The following is a 23,354-nucleotide window of genomic DNA, read 5'->3' as shown; positions in this document are numbered from 1 at the left end:
AAACATGTTGAGGTGGATAGACATATTATCAAAGTAAAAATTGAGAAGAAGATCATCCGCCTACCATTCATAAGATCAGAAGATTAATTGGCAGATATCTTAACCAAAGCTGTTTGTGGAAGAGTATTTCATGACTCACTTACCAAGTTAGGCATTGGTGACGTATATGCACCAACTTGATGAGGAGTGTTGACGTGAGTCTCCTAATTAATCAAGGAGATTTATTTTTTTGATTAATTAAGGGATTTACTTTCCTAATTTTTATAATTGATAAATCATTGTACAATTAAGAGATACTTTCCTAATTCTTTCCTGTATCTAATTCCTTGTAAAGCCCACATGTAAACTCTTATACATACCTCCTTATGGAGAAGAATAAAGTTAAACTAATACATTCAAACCGTATTCATATTTTAGCAAAATGTAAAGGTTCTAATTCTCAATAAATTGAAGTTGGTTTCAAAACAAGTAATCATAGAAAAGCAAATTAAAGTTTGACAAAATTGGGCATTCACACCAATATAAAGAAATTCCATAGAGAAAAGAAAAGGTATAAGTGTATGCAATCAAGAGAAAGCATTCTCATGAATTGATATTTCTAGCTTAAGTAAAACAATAAACAAACACAATACAAACTCTGATTTGTAAAGAACTAAAGGACCATATAGATAAGATCATGAAATAGATTTCTATTTTCCATTTCCATTTCAAGTTATTTATTTATTTATTTAAAATTTGACAAAATTAAACAAGTGGAAAATGACAAGTTTCTGTATTGTCTTATTTCACAAAATTCAAACTAAGTTAATTTCTTGGAATCACATACATTTATAGCAATGCTCACACTTGCATAAGATAAGTATTAATTGGTAGCACTTATCTCGTGGTATATGATATTGGACCCCTGAAATATTGATTCCACCATAACTCCCACTTAAAAATCACGCAAATCTCTATTCCTATAAATAAGATAAACCTTGAACACAACATTAGTGCAATATATATGTATATTTATGTAAAATACTCAAAAGACATCACACATAACGTAATTTGATCCATTTTCCAAAACCAAAGATAATTGATATCCAAAATCAGCAATAATATGATTAGAACATTAATATATTAACGCTATTGAAATAAAGTCAGCAATTAACATATTGATAAAATAAGCTATAGTCTATGTTAAATAACCCGGACACTAGATCTTGTTCTTTGATGTAACCAACGGCAATAGACTAAACTAGCAAATTGAGAAAACTTAGAAACACACAAGAATTATACTGGTTCGGCAAACTTTTGCCTACGTCCAGTTGTGATTTCTCTAGGTAGAGAAATCACCACTCCTTTGATTAATAATAGAGATTACAGAACTTTTGCAACCTTAGAACTAATCTCAAAACTCTCGGCTGTCTCTGGCTGTTTTTTCCCTCTAAAATAAGCCTTGCCGCACCCTATTTATAGATATATAGTTGGCTTACATGTCCCAAGGCTGATTGAATTCCTATTTCTAAGTGGATTAGGAAATTACACTTATCCAAATCCTAATAGACTTCTAGAAATCCAAACCTAAATTGAATAAGGAAAACTGAAATTCTTTCCTAATCCGTCTAGGACAAGAATTGGTATACCTCTAATTTTCCTAAAACAATCCTAAACCAACTAGGACATATTTGACGAGCCAAAATCCAAACAATCTCCACCTTGGTGAGTCAAACCAAGTCTTGATCGTTGCAACCCAGAGTATCTATGAACCTCCTTGAAGCAGCTCTGGAAATCTTCAAGCATCTTCACCTTGGAAATGTTCTTCTTGCCTCATTGCACCTCAAGTGAGGAGGTGCTCCACTTTAATCAATCAACGAGATTGATCAAGTTCAAGCAATGCTTGAACTTTTTGGCCGACACTATCTTTGTAAGGAAATCTGCGGCATTGTCATCCGTATGAATCTTTTCAATCCAAATGACCTTAGACTCCACCCAATTTCTGATTCTGTGATATCTTGCTTCAATGTGCTTTGATCTTCTAGAAAAAACTTGATTCTTTGCCAAGTGAATGCCACTTTGACTATCACAGCTTCACACAATCTTGGGTGATTCCCATTTGACTTACCAAGCCACTAAGCCAAATTGCTTCCTTTCCAGCTTCGGCCAATGCAATATACTCTGCCTCTGTGGTCGACAAAGTTGTAATTGGTTGCAGTAGTGCCCTCCAACTGATCGGTCCTCTTGCGCATGTAAACACATAACCAAAAGTTGACCTTCTCTTGTCCAAGTCCCCAGTATAATCGGCATCCATATATCCCAACACCCCTTCATTTTCTTTATGCTTCTCAAACATAATCCTTTGTTGCCAAGAACCCTTTAAAATAACGCAAAATCCACTTGACTGCATCCCAATGTTGCTTTCCTGGATTTGCCATGTATCTAGAAACGACACTGATTGCTTGAGCTATGTCAGGACGTGTGCATACCATTGCATACACAAGGTAGTCCACAGCATTAGCACAAGGCACCTTCTCCATTACTTGCTGCTCTTCCTCAGACTTAGGACACTGTTGCCCACTTAACTTGAAGTGAGCTGCCAAAGGAGTCGAAACTACCTTTGCTTCTTGCATGTTGAACTTCTCAAGAACCTTCTGAATATACTTGGCTTGTGATATCCATATCCTTCTAGTAGTCCTATCTCTCTGAATTTCCATGCTAAGGATCTTCTGTGCTGCACCTAGATCCTTCATGTCGAACTCCTCGCTCAACATCTTCTTCAAGTATTGAATTCTAGACTTGTCTTAACAAGCGATTAGCATGTCATCCACATATAGCAATAGCAATATGATCATCCCATCTTGGAACACATGATAGGACAAGCAACAGTCATATAAACATCTTCTAAAATTGATTTTCAGCATGAAGTAATCAAACCGCTTGTTGTCTTGGAGACTCTTTCAAGCCATACAGGGACTTCATTCGCTGACATACTAGGTTTTCTTTCCCATATTCAACAAACCCTTCTGGTTGAGCCATGGAAATTGTCTCATCTAGATCCCCCTGAAGAAATGTTGTCTTCACATCCATCTGGTCAATCTTCAGGTCATGCTAAGTTTCCATTGCTAAAAGCAATCTAATAGAAGTATGCTTGACTATGGGTGAAAAGATATCATCATAATCCACCCCTTCCTTTTGTGAGTACCCTTTAGCCACGAGCCTTGCTTTGAATCTCACGATATCTTGTTCATGTAGTCCTTCCTTTTTCCTAAATACCCATTTGCATCCAACTAGCTTTCTGTCTTTGGGATTAAGAACCAACTCCCAAATGGAGTCTAGTTCTTGTAAAGAGACCCCATTTCTTTTTTCATAGCACTTATCCAACTATCTCGCTCATCACTTGCTATAGCTTCTCGATAAGTAGTTGGATCTCCTTAACTAATGTTGAGAGCATAATTAACTTCGTCTTGGTTAAACCCAAACCTGTCAGGTTTCTTCTTATTCTGATTAGGTTTGTCCAGTGCTATGCATCTCTGGAATGCAGGTGGATTGTTTGTTGGAGTTCGAACCCTTTGAGATGTCTGGCGAATTAGAGTGCCTTCAATCTGCCCTATTTCTTGCTCCACCTGATTCCTAACTGGTGAACGATGCTGATGCTCTTCTTCCTCAAAACCATCAGATTCGGTATCTTGCTCAATTTGCTCCACCTGAGCTTCTTCTTTGTCGAACTGATTAACGGAATCTTTGTTGCTTCAATTTCAACATCGTCTTTCTTCTCCCTACTGCTCTCGACTTTATTCGGAGGCATGGTTGTCTCATCAAAGACAACATCTCGGCTGATAACCTTTTTCCTGTTATTGATATCCCACAGCTTGAAACCCTTCACTCCTTTCTCGAAACCTAAGAATATGCAATGTGTAGACTTTGGTTTGAGCTTGGACCTTTCATTGCTTGGAATATGTGCGTAAGCACTACAGTCGAATACCCTAAGCTTGGAATAGTCCACCGGCTTCTCAGACCATACCTCTTCTGCACTCTTAAAACCGAGAAATATAGATGGTGATCTATTAAATAACTTACATGATTAACAGCTTCTGCCCAAAAACTATCAGGCAATCCTGCATGAAATCTCATGCTCCTCTCTCTCTCTCTCTCTCTCTCTCTCTCCATGAGAGTTCGGTTCATCCTCTCAGCAGCTCCATTTTGTTGGGGATTCTTCTTTATTGTGAAGTGCCTTATAATGCCTTCTTGCTTGCAGTAATCGGTAAACTCATTACTTGTATATTCACCTCCATTGTCACTTCTTAGGTACATGATCTTTCTTCCAATTTGATTCTCGGTTTCTGTTTTCCATTCCTTGAACTTTGCAAAAACCTCAGATTTCTGCTTCATGAAATAGACCCAAACCTTCCTAGAAAAATCATCCATGAAAGTAACAAAATACCTGGCTCCACCATTTGATTTGGTTGGTGTAGGGCCCCAAACATCTGAGTGAATATAGCTGAGTTGCTCCTTGCTTCGGTTATCTGCACTACTACTCGTGAATGATACCTTCCTTTGCTTTTCAAGAACACAATATTCACAAAAGTCCAATTTGCAAGATGACACACCTTCCAACAGGCCGTGCTTGTGTAATTCTTGCAACCCTTTTCTGGCTTATATGCCCGAGCATATGATGCTAGAGTTCAGTCTTGTCTTCTATACCTTGATTTACAGAAACAGCTGCTCCCCCAACTATAGTGGTCCCAATTAACTTATACAACTTATTTGGTTGTAGGTCACCCCGCATTACCACCAGTGATCCTTTGGCTACCCTGAGTCTTCCTTTTTTAGACTCGTAGCCATAGCCGGCCTCATCTAAAGTACCTAAGGAAATCAAATTCTTTCTTAGTCTAGGGACATATCTAACGTTCCCCAAAACTCGTATCATCCCATCAAAGATTCTGATTCGAACAGTGCCAATTCCTTTTGCAGGACATGAAGAATTGTCCCCCATTAAAACTTCCCCGCTACTAACTTCTTTGTAAGTATCGAACCATTCTCTTACTGCAGACATATGAAAAGTGCATCCAGTATCCAAAATCCAATTTGTGAAAGCCTTGGAGCCTAATGTTACTGAAAGAAGCTCCCCATCACTCTCATGCTCGGTGACTGCACTAGTTGAACCTGAGCTTCCTTCCCTCTTGACTTTCTTCTCTTTCCAAATCTTGCAGTTCCTTTTTCAATGATCGGCTGAACCACATTCGAAGCAACCTTCCTTCTTTTCCTTTTTCTTCTTGGATTTTGACCTACCTCTGTTGCCTGTTTTCTCTTCCTTTGTATTTTCCCACCCCCTCTCCTTGCCTTTGGCATAAAGGCCTTCAGAGCTTTCAGTTATATCATCTAGTTTAGCATATGATTGAAGAGCTTGAATTACGTCTTCAAGCTTCAAGGACTCTTTTCCAAACATTAGAGTTGTTCGAAAGTGCTTGAAAGATGAAGGTAGAGACCTTAGCAAGATGATAGCCATATCATCATCTTTGTAAGTTTCTTCGATCTTTTGAAGATTAGTTATGCAATTCTAGAACCTGCATATGTGATCTTCAATATCACCTCCTTCTTCCAGTTGAAGTCTGAATAGTTCATCCTTTAGAAAAAGTTTATTGGACACGGTTTTGCCCATATAAACATTCTCCAACTTTTCCCATGCTTCATGGGCAGTCATCTTTTCGGTGATGTGTGACCGAACTGATCTTGTGAGATGGATCTTGATGGAACTCTTGGCCTTCTTGAGAACCTTAGTCCATGATGCGTCTGTCATGCTTGCCAGCTTCCCACCGTTAAGTGCATCATCCAAATCTTGCTGTATCAATACATTCTTCATCATCCTTTGCCAGTCCGTGAAGTCATCCTTGCCGTCAAAGGGCTTTAACGCAGGTCCTAGATCCGCATTCATCTTCCCTTTAAACATCGTAGAACCCCTTGAACTAGGCTCTGATACCAATTGTTAAATAACCCGCACAGTAGATCTTGTTGTTTGATGTAACCGACGGCAATAGACTAAACTAGCAAATTGAGAAAACTTACAAACACACAAGAATTGTACTGATTCGGCAGAACTTTTGCCTACGTCCAGTGGTGATTTCTCTAGTCCTTTGATTAATAATAGAGATTACAGAACTTTTGCAACCCTAGAACTAATCTCAAAACTCTCGGCTATCTCTCGTTGTTTTTCCCCTCTAAAATAAGCCTTGCCGCACCCTATTTATAGATATAGAGTTGACTTACATGTCCCAAGGCTGATTGAATTCCTATTTCTAAGTGGATTAGGAAATTACACTTATCCAAATCCTAATAGACTTCTAGAAATCTAAACCTAAATTGAATAAGAAAAACTGAAATTATTTCCTAATACCTCTAGGATAAGAATTGGTATACCTCTAATTTCCTAAAACAATTCTAAACCAATTAGGACATATTTGATGAGCAAAATCCTAACAGTCTATGCTTCGAAGAAAAAAAAACATTAGTTATTCCAAATGAATAGCCAGTGTAAAGATTCAACACAAATTAATTAAAGCTTTATTTATTTATTTACCTTTTAAATGTGTTTCGAAACAAAAGAAATATAATAATAAAATTATAAATTTCTTCGAAGTAAACTCTCAATTACAGATATACAAGTGTGTAAAGAAAACGTACACAACTGCAAGCCACAAATTCAAATATATAACAAAATTTATATAGAGGAATAATGTCAGAATGTTAATACTTAATAAAATTTTAGTGGAATAATATCAGAATTAAAAGGGACACATTTTCAATGAATTAGTTTGACATATATATGATCTATATGATACAAGCCAGCCAAATGCGATTTTTTTTTTTTTTTTTAATCAAGGGTTATAAAAATATGGTGTACTTGATTAGCTTTTGAACACTAACATTATTGAAATTTATTTTAAAAACAATTTTGCAGATACACTGAATATCTAGCTTTAAATTGATTTTGTAATTAATTGGTTGGTTGTCTTTGAGCAATTAAAGACTTAAATCTTTTCCAAAACGTTGAGCTATAATAATAATACCACATAAATTAGTTTGAAGGTTTTTTATTTTCGAGCACTCGCAGTAATTGCTCAAGTATTAACAACAAAATTATAAAAATATAAATGTACCAACAATATTTAAAGCAATTGAAATTGTATAAACAACATGAAAACTTTAAACTGCATCTACTCAAAACAAATCGTATCGGAGTTGGGTTTCATTGAAAGCTTTAAATTGTACAGAGGATTCATTGTAAACTCACCTATGGGGTTGGGTTTCATAACCATAGTTATTTGGGACTTGAATCCAAAAGCCCATATCTAATGCGAAACACATTAAAGCCCACCAAATAAGAATAATTAGGATTCATATCCATTTTAATTGGAAATATCCCAAAAGACCCATCGTATCGTTTGATATCGTCCCGCTATATCGATGGCAATAGCAACATAGTCGTCATATTCTTATGAAAAATCTTTTTCTTCGAAGGATGCAGCAAAACCAGTCACCACCATCCAAACGCAACCACTCTCCTTCCCTCCTCCTCCAATGCTCAGAGCTCGTCCTTTCATGGCTGACCCCACAAGAACTCGCCACCATCTCTCTCACCTGCTCCACCCTCCACACAATCTCTAAGTCCATCACTCTCCGCCGAGCCTCCGACGCCTCCAGAGCCTTCGAGAGTCATCCCATTCCATTCCACAACTCCGTCGATGAACACCCGTATGCCTACTTCATCTACACCCCATCTCAAATTCCTTCTTCCTCTTCTCAATTTTTAGGGCGCCAATCTTGGGGCTCCAGTTCTTCTGCACACAAATCGAACTCGGTGGCTGGACTTGGAGTTCAAACGCTGCGTTTCGTGGACGAGTCGGGAGAGTGTGCGTGTGGGTGTGAATGCGAGGCATGTGGGGAAGAGGGAGATGGGGGTGATGGGTGTCCGTGTTTTGGTGGCTTTAACGACGTCGTTGCGGAGTGTGGGCCGAGTTGTGAGTGTGGGTTGGATTGTGGCAATAGGTTGACTCAGAGAGGGATTGAGATTAAGTTGAAGATTCTGAGGGATGGGCGAAAAGGGTGGAGTTTGTATGCGGACCAGTTCATTCCAAAGGGTCGGTTTGTTTGTGAGTATGCAGGTATTCCAATAACAACTCACATTTAGGAATTGGATTTTGTTTTGGATAATGTATATGCCATGTTGTGTTATCTGTTTGGTACTGATTGTTATAGCACTTTAGCGCTTGTAAAATGTAATTGTTTCTAGTATGTATCCTGACGGTGTATGATTGATTGTTTTGTGTTTTGTGTTAATCTGAAATTGGTTGTGACTAGAGATGAGAAAAATGTTTTCTTGATTTTGCTGACATAGAATAGAAGTATTTTGAACAATGTGACTGAATTTGGTCGGAAGTTTTGAATTTGGCACTCGTTTGATATTTTCTTTCATAAATAGGTGTGCACAAAGTCATACACATCAAGTAACTCAAAACCAAGACTAATTGTTGATATAGATGGCTCATGTGAGTAATTGTTCTGAAGCGAATCTTAAAATTGCTTTCAAGTTTATGAGTCTGCTGATATAGATGGCTGACTGCTCTCTGGCTTTGAATTTGTTGTTATTAGTAGAGGTTAAGGTTCTGTTATTTTTCTAGACAACAAGCTTTCCAATTGGATTAGGATCACTCTTTTTCCTTGTTATCCTGTTGGATTGATAAAGTATTGTTCAGATATGAAATATTCCTATCAACAAATGTTGGTGCAGCAATTACTGAAAGGAAATACTATACTCAGCTTTTCTGTTGAGTAATTATCATGTATTCTGGCACCCACTTGCTTGGGCATCTGGAACACAGAAAGGGTGTAGTCTGTGAACCAAACACGTAGAAATCATGATTGTTGGATCATCATACGTTTGGCAAAACCTTGAAAGAATGGTGGGAAGGCAGGACTGGAGGAAATTGAAGTTTGACAATAACAGATTAAGGAGCGGATTAGGGAAGTGTTTGGGGATGATGGAAAGAAAAGAAGAGAAGAAGTTTAAGGGAGAATTAAGGAGCCGTCCTTTTTTCTTTCTTTATCCCTGCATCAACTGAGGTGCGGGGAACTGTAGACTGCTAATACGTCTGACCACACTGTTGTAAATGTTTAAAATTCACAAATGGATTTCAGATGCTGCTGCTCAAGATTCTCCCCCGAAATTTTATTTGATGCAAAAAATCCTAAATTAGAAGTGAAAAATCTAATCCCATAAAAATGGATAATGATACTTGCTTATGGCGTTCTGAAGCCTGTTCTCTGAGGCTAAGATAACATGTTCCCTGCAAATGATTGCATGTATGTTTATCTGTATTCTGTATGCGTGCATTGGAATTTGATCTCATTCTGTCTCTCTCTCTCTCTCTCTCTCTACACACGCACACACGTGTATGTATACATCCTGCAAGTAGGATTATATTTTTAAACATTTTTTACTTATTAATTGTTCTTTTTTTTGGGTGAGAAAGGTGAACTCTTGACAACCAAAGAAGCAAGATCGCGGCAGCAGATATATGATGAGCTTGCATCAGGTGGTCATTTTTCCCCTGCTCTTTTGGTTGTGAGGGAGCATATGCCATCCAGAAAGGCATGTCTAAGATACAATATTGATGCGACAAGAGCTGGAAATGTATCAAGGTTCATCAACCATTCGTGTGATGGTGGTAATCTATCCACAGCACTGGTGAGAAGCTCAGGTGCTTTACTCCCACGCCTTTGCTTTTTCGCTTCGAAAGACATAAAAGAAGATGAAGAGCTTACTTTTAGCTATGGTGAAATTAGGGAAAGGTCAAAGGGGTTGCAGTGCTTTTGTGGGAGCTCTTGTTGTCTCGGAATTTTGCCCTCAGAGCAGACTTAATTGTAGTTTTTTGCCTCTAGACTAAGTAGTCCTGTAGCTTGAATTCTGTCTTTATAGGATATGTAGGAGGGAAAGGAGCAGTTGGTGGCACATTCAGGATTGTGCAATAAATGGTAAAAATGAAAAGGGGAAAGAGAATGAGGAGAAGAAAATAGCACCATAAGTTTGTTAACTTATACCTAATACTTAAACTGAAATCCGTAATCGGTTTAACTTGCAATTTGCTATTCGGAATAGGATGCAGATGCAAATTTTGCAAAATTAACGGTGGGCCAGTGTTCATGAGTTTCTTTTTCTGCTTTTATAAATGATTCCTCTTGTTTTTGTCCTCATCCTTTTCCTACGTTAAGGTCAATTGGCCAAGGTTATTAGGAGCTATCCAACTCAACACAAATAGCTCTATGGTATCGAGTCTTTTGGTGGTTCAACTTTGTGCAATATTATATTCCTTCTATCAAAGCTTTGTACCAGCTCTAGCTAGGATTCAGTGTTTAGAGTTTAGAAACCGGTTTTTTACTCACACCTACACCGACAAAAAGATCATGTGGCATACTTGTCATTGAAACAAATATTGAAATTAAATGAAAGAAAAGAGAGTGATCATGCATCTCATCTACTATAGCTTAAAGTTTCTGTGCAGACCACGGCTGGTTTTGGTGTTTCTAAGTTCTCTCTTCAGCTTAGGGCCAATTCCGTGTTGCTTCGAGTTTCGGTTAGCTTTGTCTAATGCTGCAGTTGATGTAAATTGTTTGGATACTAAATTCATAATGGATGTTTTGATTGTTGAATCCAATTTATTTGCTCAATAATCCCTTATATTAACTTTCGTGCAAGAATAACTTTGTCATCCTTCCATCTCTTAAGAAGAAAAAAGAAAAAAGGTTGGTGGCGCCCAAGGCAAGTTCTGGGCCTAGCAGCCCCATTCAGGAACTGAAAGTGAAGTGGCCCAAACCTGGAGGAATGCTATCCCAACGATTGCAGCTACCCCAACTCCTAAGTAAGACATGATATTTTGGTTAATGAGTTCCAGTGACTGTTTTTGAGGTAAAACTCACCTCAGTAATTAAAATAAGAAAGTTAGGAACAATATATTTGGCCACGTTAATCTCTCTGCATGTATGATTGACCTATTGCCCGAGCAGAAGGACGACAAGTTAGGATAGAAGGTAACGTAAACATATATTATAGATTGGGGAGAAGAAAAGTATAGTTTTATGATAATGATCATGGATAGAGAAGCTACAAGCAATTGTAAAGAGAGAAATATTAAGGAAAGAAACACGCAATGCATTGAGTTATTATCTTATTATTCAAGTGTATCGATCATTGGCGAACATGAGGGGAACTTGACTCTCTTCCTCGTCATCTTCTTCGTCTTGGGATGGCCTTGAAAGCTGAAGAGGGTCCAAGCTTTGTGAAGATGGCGCAGTCTCGGCTGCAAGGTCAAAATTAGAGGTGAAGCTGCACATGTTGATGAGATTAGTGGAAGCAGAGGAGCTGTTGGAGTAGGCAGGCTGCAACATCAAAGCCATGTTCTGCTGCTGCTCATGTTGTTGCTGTTGTTGCTGTTGTTTCTGATGCTGCTGCCGCTGCTGGGTGCTGATCTGAAGGGCGTTTGCAAATGCAAATCTACTGTTTATCAGCTGAGTTTGCACCATTGCAAGCTCGGCTTGCAAAGATGCAACCTGGACATTAATGCCACAACAGTTAGCTAATTAATTAATAGATATTGTAACTGTCCTTTAAGATTGGTCATGGAGCTTCAATTATATATGTGAACACTAACGCCATCTTATGAACAAAAGGTGAGAGAGCTTGCAGTTTTCCCTTTTTATTTTTTATATTTTGAAGCCTTTTGTTTTATTGAACATTCGTAGTCCATGAAATTTGAACTCAGGACCCTATAGAAACTGCTAGAAGAGGGAGCAATTGGTAATGTTTCGTGGCCATCAATGTTGAAGTATTGTCAAAACCCCCTATGGAAAGTTTTGTAAGAAAAAGAAGTAAATTTATCTACCCTGGTTTGCACTTGCAACGATATCATCTCTTATCTCATCACATTAATTGACCAATAATTTCCATGAAGGCAATAATAGATTGGAGAGAGAATATATAGGTATGTAAATGTGTGTGTGTGTGTGTGTTTTGATGATTAATTAAGTAATTAATTAGTAATATGGTTAATATATATGATGAAACCTGTTGTTGCAAAGCAAGAATGGTTGAGACACAACCATAGACGGGATCAGCGAGCCTAGCTTGAGCCTCATAAGAAATGGTGACGACGGCATCTTGGCGGCGGTTCAAGGGAATGTGCAACAAAAGCTTTGACACATTACTTGCCCCAAACACCTTGTGCACCGCTGCAAAGCGTGCAGCTCCTTGGTCTGAACCAAAATGGGGTGCAAATATGCACCCACTAATGCACTTCCTCCTCAGAAACTTGCAGGCTCCACATGGAGCTGCGCCACTTACTACTACTGTACTGCTTGTACTAGTATTGTTTGTCGTTGCCGCCGCCTCGGTGTTAGAAGCAGGCCTTCCAGCGCGGCCGGATGTGCCCTTTCTTCTGCTTTCGGAGGTGCAATGATCTCCTTGTGCTGGCTGGTCAGCCATCAAGAGCGAATGGAAATGTAAGGATTAATATAACAAGTTGGCTGGCTAGCTAACTATATAGCTATAGCTATAGGAAGGGTAAAGGGTTTTGATTAATATTAGAGACTTTATTAATTTTAGCAGTAGTGCACGTTAGTCTCGTGAAATAGTTGGCAAGCTCAATGTGCTAAGCCTCTCTTTCTTTGTTTCTAATTTGTTTCTTTGTTTCTTTGTTTCTTTGTTTCAGAGAGAGAGAGAGAGAGAGAGAGAGAGACGTTATGGTTGGTGAAGTTGGGGAAATATTGAGTGAAATGAGTCTACTGCAAGGAGTGTGTGAGGGGCACGTGCAAAAGCAAAGGGTAGGGCCTACTGGCTTAATTAATTAGCTAATTATATTATATATTAATAAATAATGGTGTTAGTTTTAAGTCCAAGTTGTAAAATAATAATAATAATAATAATAGTTGTATGTATGGAAGTTGTAGAAGGCTGTGATGATGGAGGGAAAGGCACAAGATTTGTATTGCCCGTGGCGTGTGGGATGCATAAAACCTCAAAGTGCATGGGTGTGGGTGGGTGTGTTACATGTCATGTCATGCTCATGCATACCTCTTTACCTTTATTAACACTGAAATTAAGACAAAGCATAAGTATATTGTTACAACTCACACCTTTTTTTTTTGTCTTTTGTTGGAAAAGATGGTAACAATTTACACTTACATTCCTTATAAAAAAACTCACTCACATTTACATGCCTATCATATATATGCAATCTCGCAACATATATATATATATATATATGCAATCTCGCAAAATATGTATATGCAACCATCAATTGTCTTTGTGTAGCTAGCTATGGCGTGGATTCTCAAGGATCACAAAGGAAATGGAAAGCTTTTAGGCAACATGATTGGGGCATTACGCAGGATGGAGATGAAGCAGCTAGCATAACAAAAAGACTCCTGTTGACAGAATCTTCTTTTATTTTACTAGTGCCATTCCCTCTGCACAAATCCATAACTGATGTCTATCTGCAGACGGAAATATATATGTGGCTAAGGAACCTGCAACTCACCGCTAATAGGTGAGGCGTGAAGGAATTGAAGGTGAAACCGGCGAGCCCTCACTGCTCTGGGATTCTCCTCCCTGCCATGCATCCTGAACTTGTTCAGCGTACTGCAAGTTCCACAGAACATCCTCAATAGAAGGTCTATCTGCTCGATCCTTAAACATTGGCAGAACAATAGGAAATATGAATTTGTAGATAATAATAATTCTCAACATAATTGTAATAATCAAATACAATAACAAATTTACATGAAATTAGTGTAAATTAACAAACACAAGTAGAAATACTGACAACTTTAGCGATGGAGGCTTGCAGGAATTGCAATGTCCTAAAGACAGATTTCGCCCCTGTCCTTGTGCTCACAGTTCTATAGGCGTCCATCTCCCAAGATTCAACAATCGATAATCCTAAATTGAAGCACTTCAATTTAAGACTCTAGCGAACCAATTATATATTTGTACGCTCAAGACAAACGTCAAAAGTATATAAAACTCAATCCACCCATGATAAAACAATGTAACAATGAATTAGTGTAAGTTCAAGAGATACAACCTTTGCATTATTATGCTTTGAATAGCAATAGGCACAAATCTAAGGAAACCGACCAGTTGGAGAAACTAAGACACACGTTTCTTAGATAAACTTATTTTTCATGCTTCTTCGAGCTGCTTCATCAGCTGTAAGGGCCACTTATAGCTGCATGGTGTTAATGAATGTATGTAAATTGATGAGGTGTGGTATAACTTTCCCAAACCCCCCTAATTCATAATGCAGGGCAGGAACATTTTCTGTTCTACAAATACACCAAATACCGATTTCTAGGAAAGGGAAAAATAACAATTATTTTCCTGAAGGCCTTGTAATGAAGTCTGATTCTAAGTTTAATCAAAGGCCTGGTAAGACCATAGTGCAAGTAACTCAGGGGAACGAGGTGATTGGTGTGAGGAGACTATGTTGGGGATTTTGAATCTTGATAGGAGGTTCCTGGTTATTCTTATTACCTCAATGGTGGATTGATTTGTTGAAAGTCTGTCTTACAATCCAAACGCACTGGTTGAAGGGATTGGTTAAGCTAGTGTTCAGTTGCGGTTGAAATTAGCCATGTATTAAGTCTTCCATGAAAGGTTCGTATCATAAGCTTTGTGAGAACATTATATATATATATATATATTTCTGTCCAAGGTTCGTATCAATATTGCTGCTAACGCTGCTAATATGTTAACTAAATTGGTTCCCCAAATGATGTTCTCAGTGACAAACGTCTAGAACTGATACAACCATGATGTCTTTTGTTGATTTCAGTGACAACAGAGTGGTTGAAGAAAATATAACAAAAAGCAGAGTGCTTCTACCTGATCTTCTAAAACTTCCACTTGAGTCTCAGACTTCACTGGTCTGCCTTTGATCATTTCCAGCAATATTACTCCAAAGTTACGAACATCGGTCCTGTCGTCGTGCTTCATCCTGTCAAGCACCAGAGCACAATGGTTACAGTTTACATGTTAACGGAATAATCTACATATGAGTAGTAGGTGTACTTTAGGTGATAATAACTAGATGTAGCTCAGGACCTCTATGTGAGGGTGGCAAGAGGTGACAAGGTGTCAACAAGCACAAGGACTAAGATTATCATCAAAACTCTAAGGGTGGTTTCCCCGTTGCGAATGTGTGACTATCCTTAATAATCAAGGTTATAACTGGGATTTATATGTGATGGCAAACTGAACTCTCTTAATAATACCATAATTATGTCCTCTTGTGCCTTCCCAAATTAAGCTGTAGAGCTAGCTACAGCTAGTGCTTTTCTGTTATTCAACTAATACAAAATGCGTAACTGAAATCAGAAATGAACATAAGCCCCTTATTAGAAACCAAAATGTGCAAGAAGCTCTCCAAAACCCACAAATTTAAGATTAATCCCTCTCAACATGCACTGTGCCTTAACCAGCTCTTGTATAGTGGACCATAAAATCAAAGCCTTCTATTCACCATTCTAATCAACAGCACCCAATACGATACAAAAACTCGAAACCAAGAACCAGAAAAATAAACAATAAAAATGGCCAGAAAAAACACATGCTTGGGTGTCCATGCAGCTCTAACTGTGACATTAATTCTCCTCACCACCATTATAGCGGGGGCAGATGATGAAACACTGGTTGTTAGTATGAAATTTGTATTGTCATTTCCTAGACTTTAGCATAGGTGAAAAATTAGTGTGTGAAGAATTGTTACTGGACGTTTTGGCACAACTCGTTCAATCCCATACTTCCAAGACATGACTTGACCGATATGAGAAACTGATTTCAGGTAAATCATGACATAATCATGCATTCATTATAGGATTCCTAATTGGAGTTATTTTCACTCAAAGTATTTTTATCTTAATCTTATTTTTAATAGGATTAGATTTTATCTCTTGAGATTATTTCTACTTGATTGGTCTAATTAGTTTGTTTTAGGAGATATTGTTTCTCCCACAAAGATTGGTTGTTTGGCATCGTCATTTAGAGTCCATACTTGATCAAAATTGATATTCATGATTGATACTATTTGTAGTCTCATGTTTAGCGTCCTTACAGGAAGTTGATATTGAATCAAAGTTATTATTCATAATGCCACAGTAGTGTGGCTTGTGTTTTGACGTGATTGACTTGAGTCCATATGGGACCAAGTTTGAGAATCACATTTAAATAGAATTGTTGGACTATTGGGTTTCTCTCTCACTAGAGATAACCTGCTTTGAATAAAACGTGGGTCTTGATTTTCATACAAAAAAGCTTTTGTTATTTGTGTTGGTTTCATAGAATTCTTAAGCAAAAGCTGTTGTGCACATATTTGAGATAAATCATCAAGTGTTCCATGTTTACTTGGTGATTTATTAAACACTTTAATCATTCATATTGCATTCATATGCATGTCGGTGACTCATACGGTTGAGTGCACCAAGACCGTGGTGGCGGTTTTCCTCTAGCGAGCTTGAAGCAATCGTGGCCAGTATTGCGTTCAACATAAGGAGTGTCGAAGATCATCCCGTGACAGAGTTAAGTTACGAAGAAGTCGGTAAACATTATCTAGAATGAGTCTAGGATAAGTGTGTGAGTACTTCTTGTAATCATCGTTCTATAGTGGATTTGAGTTGGACTGAGGAGTCCCGTGGATTTTCCCTAGAGGTGGGGTTTTACCACGTAAAATAATTCTCTGCGTGTTCTTTTATTTTAAGCTTTGCACATCTCAGGATTGATAACTAATATCAATCCTGCTTCAAAGGTTGATCATTATTTATTGCAAAAAATTTGAATTAGCTTGTTTAACCTTCTCTAGGCATATATAGATATCCTACAGGTATTATCACTGGTACTAGCTGACCACCCCCAAGTCAACACGTGGTTCAATAACAATGTCAATCCATACAAAGAACGGCAGGGCACGCTTGACCCTGCCCTTGTAACGGCTGAGGTTGGTCAAACCGTCGTCAAGGTTATGAAAGATAGAAGTGGAGAATTCAAGACCATCACTGGCGCTGTTAATAGCATTCCGGTCGACAACACCAAACGTGTCATTGTGTACATTGGAGGGGGAGAGTACAATGAGAAAATCACAATTCCACGGAATAAATCATTTGTTACATTTTATGGCTCTCCAACAAATATACCAACTTTGACCTTTGCTGGCACAGCCCAAAAGTATGGAACTGTGGACAGTGCCACAGTGATTGCCGAATCCGACTACTTTGTGGCAGCTAACCTAATTATTAAGGTACGTAAATGTCTCACATTTGCAAGAAATATTTCATGTTACGTGATATTATCATCACACACAATAATTCTTAATTAACTTTCTTTAATATTTTTGTTTCCCTTATAATTTATGTTGATTTGTGGTTGTGAGAAGAACTCTTCGCCAAAGCCAGATGGGAAAAGAGTGGGAGAACAGGCATTGGCATTGAGAGTGTCGGGGAACAAGTCAGCCTTGTTCAATTGCAGGCTGATTGGTTTCCAAGACACACTTTGTGATGACAAGGGCAATCATTTTTTCCAGGACTGCTTTATTGAAGGCACTGTGGATTTCATCTTTGGAAGTGGAAAGTCTCTCTATTTGGTAATGCCACCCAAACTCTCCCTATAATTCCTAAATAAAAGGAAAACTTATCAAGGAACTTTTGTTAACTCTCCTTACATGTTTTACAAATCATATTGCTAAATGCGAGTCTCTTCTTATAATAGTGAATTTCACGTACATGTTGTGTGAGAAACGTTATGTATACGACTAACTCTTCATTATAACTCAGCTGTTTGTTGTCTATGTATTATGTCATTGTTTTGATGGGTAGTTAATTAATGGGTGCAAAATACTGAGTTACATGTGCTGGGGAATAATGAAATGACAGTGATAATAGCACAAGCAAGGAACTCAGCTTCAGAAGATACTGGATACTCATTTGTCCACTGCAACATAACTGGGACTGGAAATGGCACGTATTTGGGCAGGGCTTGGAGGACTAGTCCCAGGGTGGTCTTTGCCTACACCAGCATGTCTGAGGTCATCACCCCAGCCGACTGGAACAACAAGAACCGCCCCAAACGTGACAGGTAAGCAAATTAAAACACACTAATTAATTAAGCATTTTCATATAATTTAATGGTTTTGATAGTTAATTAATAGTTTCAATTTTTTTCGTATTTGTTGTTGTATTCAGAACCGTGTTCTATGGAGAATACAAGTGTTCGGGTCCAGCTTCAAGTATGGTTGGGAGAGTAAAATACACCAAACAGCTGAATGAGGAACAAATCAAACCTTTCCTCAGCTTGAGCTATATTCAGGGTTCCAAATGGCTGCTTCCTCCTCCAAATCCAAAAGCGTAGATTTTCTTAAGACTAGGAAATAGTTTTCTTAACTTTGTATACATGTTTATATATGGGTGCTATTGAGAAAGCCGCACGCACACCTCATTCAAAATGCACAATGTATAAAATCAATATTATGCTTTAATTTCTAAAGATCTTCCGCTATACAATTTGAGCACAGTTTGTCGATTTGATTAGGACAAAAGACATGCACAAAGGACTCACTAGTATAGTGGCTTGGAATATTTACTCCCTCATGCAAGGTTCTGGGTTTGAATCCTAGCATTCGTGTAATATGTGTGAGTTTAGTACTATTTCCCCCCTCAATTGGAAAGGACCTCAAAAAAACATATCAAAAATCGATTCCAGTTTTAGACAAATCCCACTCCGTTCATATTTATTAAATAAACAAAAACATAACCAAAATTTAAGATCTAGTCAAGCAAATAAATTTCACCTTAATCCACCCTGTATAGTAAAATATGAATCATATGAGCAACGATTTAGGTTAAGGCTTGACTAGACTCCAGCTAAACTTGCTTTATAACTCTGCCAGACTATATAGGTGCTAAGAGCAACTCCACCCATTTGCCCTTAGCCATGGCAAGGGTGGAGCTAGGGCAAGCACTATTCACGTGAATAGTGGCTGCCCTTGCAAATAGTAAATTGTGTCTCCACCCGTTGCCCTTAGCCATGGCAATTACTATTCATTTTTTTGTTTTTTCCTCCTATTTTTTAATGAAAATAATTAATTTGGGTAATATTTTCAGATAATATTTTTGGGTTCGTACATATCAATATTTATTATAAAATTCATATCTCAATCGGAAAATTTTTTGGTATTTATAGAAAAAAAAGAGTATTTTTTTGGTATTTTTTTTTAAAAAAATTCAATTTGTTTTCATTTTTTTATTGCACAAAAATTGGCTGCCGTTGGATTGGAGAAAAAAATCTGATCGGAGAGCTCAGAGTGCGACACGTGGACTTTTAGTGGTACTGTAGCGCCAGACACTGTAGCATCACTGTAGCACTGCGGTACTGTAGCGGCACTGTAGCTATACTGTAGCGATACTGTAGCACCAAAACGAGGGTTGGAGCTCGGGCCAACCTTGCCCTCGGGCCAGCCCAGGTTGCTGGGTCCCACCTTGCCCTCGGGCCTGGGCTGTCCGCTGGAACACCTTTTTTTTTTTTTCCTCCCCTAGCCTCGGGCTGGGCTGTGCCGCTGGAGAAGCTCTAAGGTGGTTGATCTGATGGTTATGGTTCACGATTGGAAAAGATTCAAGAGCTTATCTGGTGGTTGATCTGGTGGGTTGATCTGGTGGTTGATCTAACCCATGTAGCCTTCCTTGCAGCGCAAAGTGACCTCCTAGAACTAGACTTTTAATTGCTTAACGTCTAATCATATATTAATTTTTACAACGTGCAATGATCTCCTTGTAGTGGCTGATCAGCCATCAAGAGCGAATGGAAATGGAAGGATTAAAATAACAAGTTGCTGGCTGTCTAGCTAGCTATATAGCTATAGCTATAGCCTATAGGAAGGGAAAGTGTTTTGATTAATATTAGAGACTTTATTAATTTTAGCAGTAGTGCACGTTAGTCTCGTGAAATAGTTGGCAAGCTCAATGTGCTAAGCCTCTCTTTCTTTGTTTCTTTGTTTCTTTGTTTGAGAGAGAGAGAGAGAGAGAGAGAGAGAGAGAGAGACGTTATGGTTGGTGAAGTTGGGGAATATTGAGTGAGTGAGTGAAATGAGTCTACTGCATGGAGTGTGAGGGGACGTGCAAAAGCAAGGGGTAGGGAAGTTGTTGAAGGTTGTAATGATGGAGGGAAAGGCACAAGATTTATATTGCCCGCCGCGTGTGGGATGCATAAAACCTCAAACTGCATGGGTGTGGGTGGGTGTGTTACCTGTCATGTCATGCATACCTCTTTACCTGTATTAACACTGAAATTAAGATAAAGCATAAGTATATTGTTACAACTCAGAACTTTTTTTTTCTTCTTTTGTTGGAAAAGATGGTTACAATTTACACTTACATTCTTGATCAAAAAAACTCTTTACATTTACATGCAATCTTGCAACCCATTAATTTCCTTCCCCCTAGTATTTCCTTAATTAAAAGTTGTAATACTTGATTTCCCTATTGAACAATTGCACTAATGACATACGAATCAGGAAAATTGACAATACAAGATAACTTCACTTGGAGTGCAGTAGAGTAACCTGAATCTAGGATTGTTTTGTAGAAGGGAGAGGATCGGAAAGGAGTAGGCAAAGTAGGTCAGCTTATTGGCAATACGAACCATGTTGCTTATATTTTCACCTTGGAATACACTTCTTATCGGACGATCAAGAAGAATCCTAGCCACATGTTCAACCTACGTAAGTCCGATGAATCCCTTCGAGATTATATCAAGAGATTCAAAGCAGAAAATGCCAACATTGTAGGGTGCGATGACCAAATCGCATCCTCTGCTTTCAAGAAAGGTCTTCTAGCTGAGCACGACTTATACCACTAGCTTACTATCACTCCCAGCCAGACTCTGGCAGAGGTCTTCGCGACCGCAAAATGCTATGCGCTCTGGGATGACGATCAAATCGCGAGAAGAAGTCTACCAAGCAGGAAGATCAGCCAACCAAGCAGGCGGCCAGGCCTCCCTCACCTCCATTGAAGACGAATTACTTTTGATGTTTACCCATTCAACTCATCTCTTTTGTTCAATAAAGTAATGTAGTCACACAAACATTGATCCAAGTTCAAGCTTTTCTTTCCAATGAAGTGTTCACGAGAGCAATCGACACGTCTCAAGACGTAGGCCAAAGGAGCCATTCTCATCCACACGTCTCCGAACGTCGGCCAAACCGACCACTCTCATCGACACGTCTTCGGACATTGGCCAAACAGTCCACTCTCATCGACAAGTCTCCAGGAGAATGCCAAACGGGTCACTCTCATCGACACGTCTCTTGACGTAGGCCAAACGAGCCACTCTCATCGGCACGCCTCCTGACGTAGGCCAAACGAGCCACTCTCATCGACAGGTCTCCGTACGTCGGCCAAATGGGTCACACTCTTCGACACGTCTCCGGACATAAGCTAAAAGAGCCACTCTCATTGGCACATCTCCGAACATATGCCAAACGGGCCACACTCATTGACACGTCTCCGGACTTAGGTCAAACGAGCCACACTCATGGCACGTCTTCGGACGTAGGCCAAACGGGCCACACACATCAATACGTCTCCAGATGTAGGCCAAACAAGCCACACTCATCGACATGTCTCCAAATGTAAGCCAAACGGGTCACTTTCATTGACACGTCTTCAGACGCAGGCCAAACATGCAACAACCCAGAAACACTTAAGCAGTTCACAAGACACTATGTAAATTGAAGTTTGAAAAAGCAACTAAAATTTCCATAGAAAAGTGACCAACCGGCCGAGTTCAATAAAAAGAAGATGGTTAATTAAGACCAATTATTCTAAACAAAAAAGCAGACTACAAAAAACTGAAAAGAAATAGAGGAGTCTTTATCTACTCTAGGACGCCGGGAGGAGATCCTGATCTACAGCTTCTTTGGCATCCGCCTGATCAACGACATCTGCCGACTCATCAGCCGCATCCTTTTCTGCTTCACCCTCTTCAGTTACCGCCTCTTCGGCCGCTTGTTCTTCAGCTCATTCCATGTTGGCAGCATTGACCTGCTCACTTTGAACAGGAAGCAAGTCAGGGCAAAGCTCCTCGATGTCTCCATCTCCAGTGGCATAGAAGAGAGCATGCCCATTTTTGCAGTCCAAACAACCTGGCTTGTACGCATCCATAGTAGCTTCGAACTTGGATTCTTCAATAGACTTGTGATAAGCATGAAATCTAGCAAAGAGTTTGTCATAGCTAAGAGAGATGTCAGTATTCTTGCGCTCAAGACGAAAGTATGCATCTTTTCGACTAAGAAGAAGGGGTGACAGATTAGTTCCGGATAGTTTCAATAGCAAAAACTACTCCTTTTTGAAGCAGATGAAATATTGTTTCCCCTTATTTTTCCAAGAAAAGACTTGAGAAAGTACCAAGATCTCCATCTTGATGAATTTGATCAACCAGCTTAGCACAAGTGGATGAACTTGACAGAAAGTTAGTCTTGAGCATATCAGACACACCTGCATCCCCTGCAGAGCTAGACTTGTCCATCTTAGGATTAGCCGTTGACGTTGCAAAAAAGCCTTTCGCCCGGACAGATGACTATCTCGTCTTCTTGGCCGTCGCCATCCTTACCTCCAAATGAGTCAACAACGCTGAATCAACTTCACTATTGACTGCTCGTGACTCAACAGCTAGATCATGATGGTTGGATAGATGAGCAAACCTCCTAGTTCAACCTTCATCCTTTGACTGGTGCAGACGACCCGAACTTCGAAGAAGAATATCTGCATCTCTTTGCCTCCCAGCAACTGAACTAGATCGCGCACGGACTACTTCAGGGAGCAAATCATGGTCTCCAAGCTTGTCTGCATGAGGCTTGAGTGGAATATCCCGAATATTGTGCATGCTACCAGTCTTCTTGCTATCTGCACCAACGAGATGTTTAACCCTAGCTGATGACGGGGGAACAGCTCATACTTGAGTCTTCTCAACAGAAGGGATCATTGGCTTCTTCCTCAATGGTGATACATCTTTCACCTGCGAAGTCGCAGCTTCATATCTTGAAGACTTGACATCAACCTTCCTTTTTTGGGGGGGTCCGACAGAATACTCCTCCTACCCAGCCGGCAGATCATCAGAATCTGGACCATTTTGCTTCCATCTCTCAACATCCTAGGCAGGGGGTAGACCAACAACTTCCTCCCTATACTCGCTCAGCAGCCACTACCGCTCCAACCGTCTTCGGCCGCCATTACGACAACAACCAGCATGGTCCCACCCAATTGATTCTCACCACAAAAAAGAG

The 23,354-nt window shown here is 39.2% G+C and overlaps 3 protein-coding genes across 3 annotated transcripts; 2 read left to right on the top strand and 1 right to left on the bottom strand.

Moving 5' to 3' along the window:
- LOC18771049 (histone-lysine N-methyltransferase SUVR3) lies at positions 7,400–10,467 on the top strand. The gene is made up of 2 exons (XM_007203596.2): positions 7,400–8,141; positions 9,510–10,467. Exons 1-2 carry the CDS (start codon positions 7,475–7,477, stop codon positions 9,896–9,898), a joined length of 1,056 nt encoding a protein of 351 aa, XP_007203658.2. The 5' UTR covers positions 7,400–7,474; the 3' UTR covers positions 9,899–10,467.
- LOC18770690 (LOB domain-containing protein 20) lies at positions 11,095–12,528 on the bottom strand. The gene is made up of 2 exons (XM_007203446.2): positions 12,098–12,528; positions 11,095–11,583 (listed from the first exon to the last, which is right to left on the bottom strand). Exons 1-2 carry the CDS (start codon positions 12,512–12,514, stop codon positions 11,209–11,211), a joined length of 792 nt encoding a protein of 263 aa, XP_007203508.1. The 5' UTR covers positions 12,515–12,528; the 3' UTR covers positions 11,095–11,208.
- Positions 15,622–18,158, top strand: LOC18770541 (pectinesterase PPME1). Its single transcript, XM_020569236.1, has 4 exons — positions 15,622–15,727; positions 16,927–17,321; positions 17,457–17,662; positions 17,912–18,158. Exons 1-4 carry the CDS (start codon positions 15,622–15,624, stop codon positions 18,156–18,158), a joined length of 954 nt encoding a protein of 317 aa, XP_020424825.1.

Source organism: Prunus persica, chromosome G7, assembly GCF_000346465.2.
Source record: "Prunus persica cultivar Lovell chromosome G7, Prunus_persica_NCBIv2, whole genome shotgun sequence".
In the NCBI taxonomy this organism is placed as follows: Eukaryota; Viridiplantae; Streptophyta; class Magnoliopsida; order Rosales; family Rosaceae; genus Prunus; species Prunus persica.
Note: the sequence above shows the minus strand (reverse complement) of the source record. Positions and strands in the feature narration are given on the sequence as shown.

What these genes read in the sequence shown, in the direction of transcription:
- LOC18770690 (XM_007203446.2), bottom strand. Translation starts at nt 12,514, where the DNA reads ATGGCTGACCAGCCAGCACAAGGAGATCATTGCACCTCCGAAAGCAGA. An exon ending in TTCTTGCTTTGCAACAACAG is followed by an intron (nt 11,584 to 12,097) that starts GTTTCATCATAT and finishes ATTAATGTCCAG; the next exon opens with GTTGCATCTTTGCAAGCCGA.
- LOC18771049 (XM_007203596.2), top strand. Translation starts at nt 7,475, where the DNA reads ATGAAAAATCTTTTTCTTCGAAGGATGCAGCAAAACCAGTCACCACCA. An exon ending in GTTTGTTTGTGAGTATGCAG is followed by an intron (nt 8,142 to 9,509) that starts GTATTCCAATAA and finishes TGGGTGAGAAAG; the next exon opens with GTGAACTCTTGACAACCAAA.
- LOC18770541 (XM_020569236.1), top strand. Translation starts at nt 15,622, where the DNA reads ATGGCCAGAAAAAACACATGCTTGGGTGTCCATGCAGCTCTAACTGTG. An exon ending in CAGCTAACCTAATTATTAAG is followed by an intron (nt 17,322 to 17,456) that starts GTACGTAAATGT and finishes GGTTGTGAGAAG; the next exon opens with AACTCTTCGCCAAAGCCAGA. An exon ending in AGTGGAAAGTCTCTCTATTT is followed by an intron (nt 17,663 to 17,911) that starts GGTAATGCCACC and finishes TTAATGGGTGCA; the next exon opens with AAATACTGAGTTACATGTGC.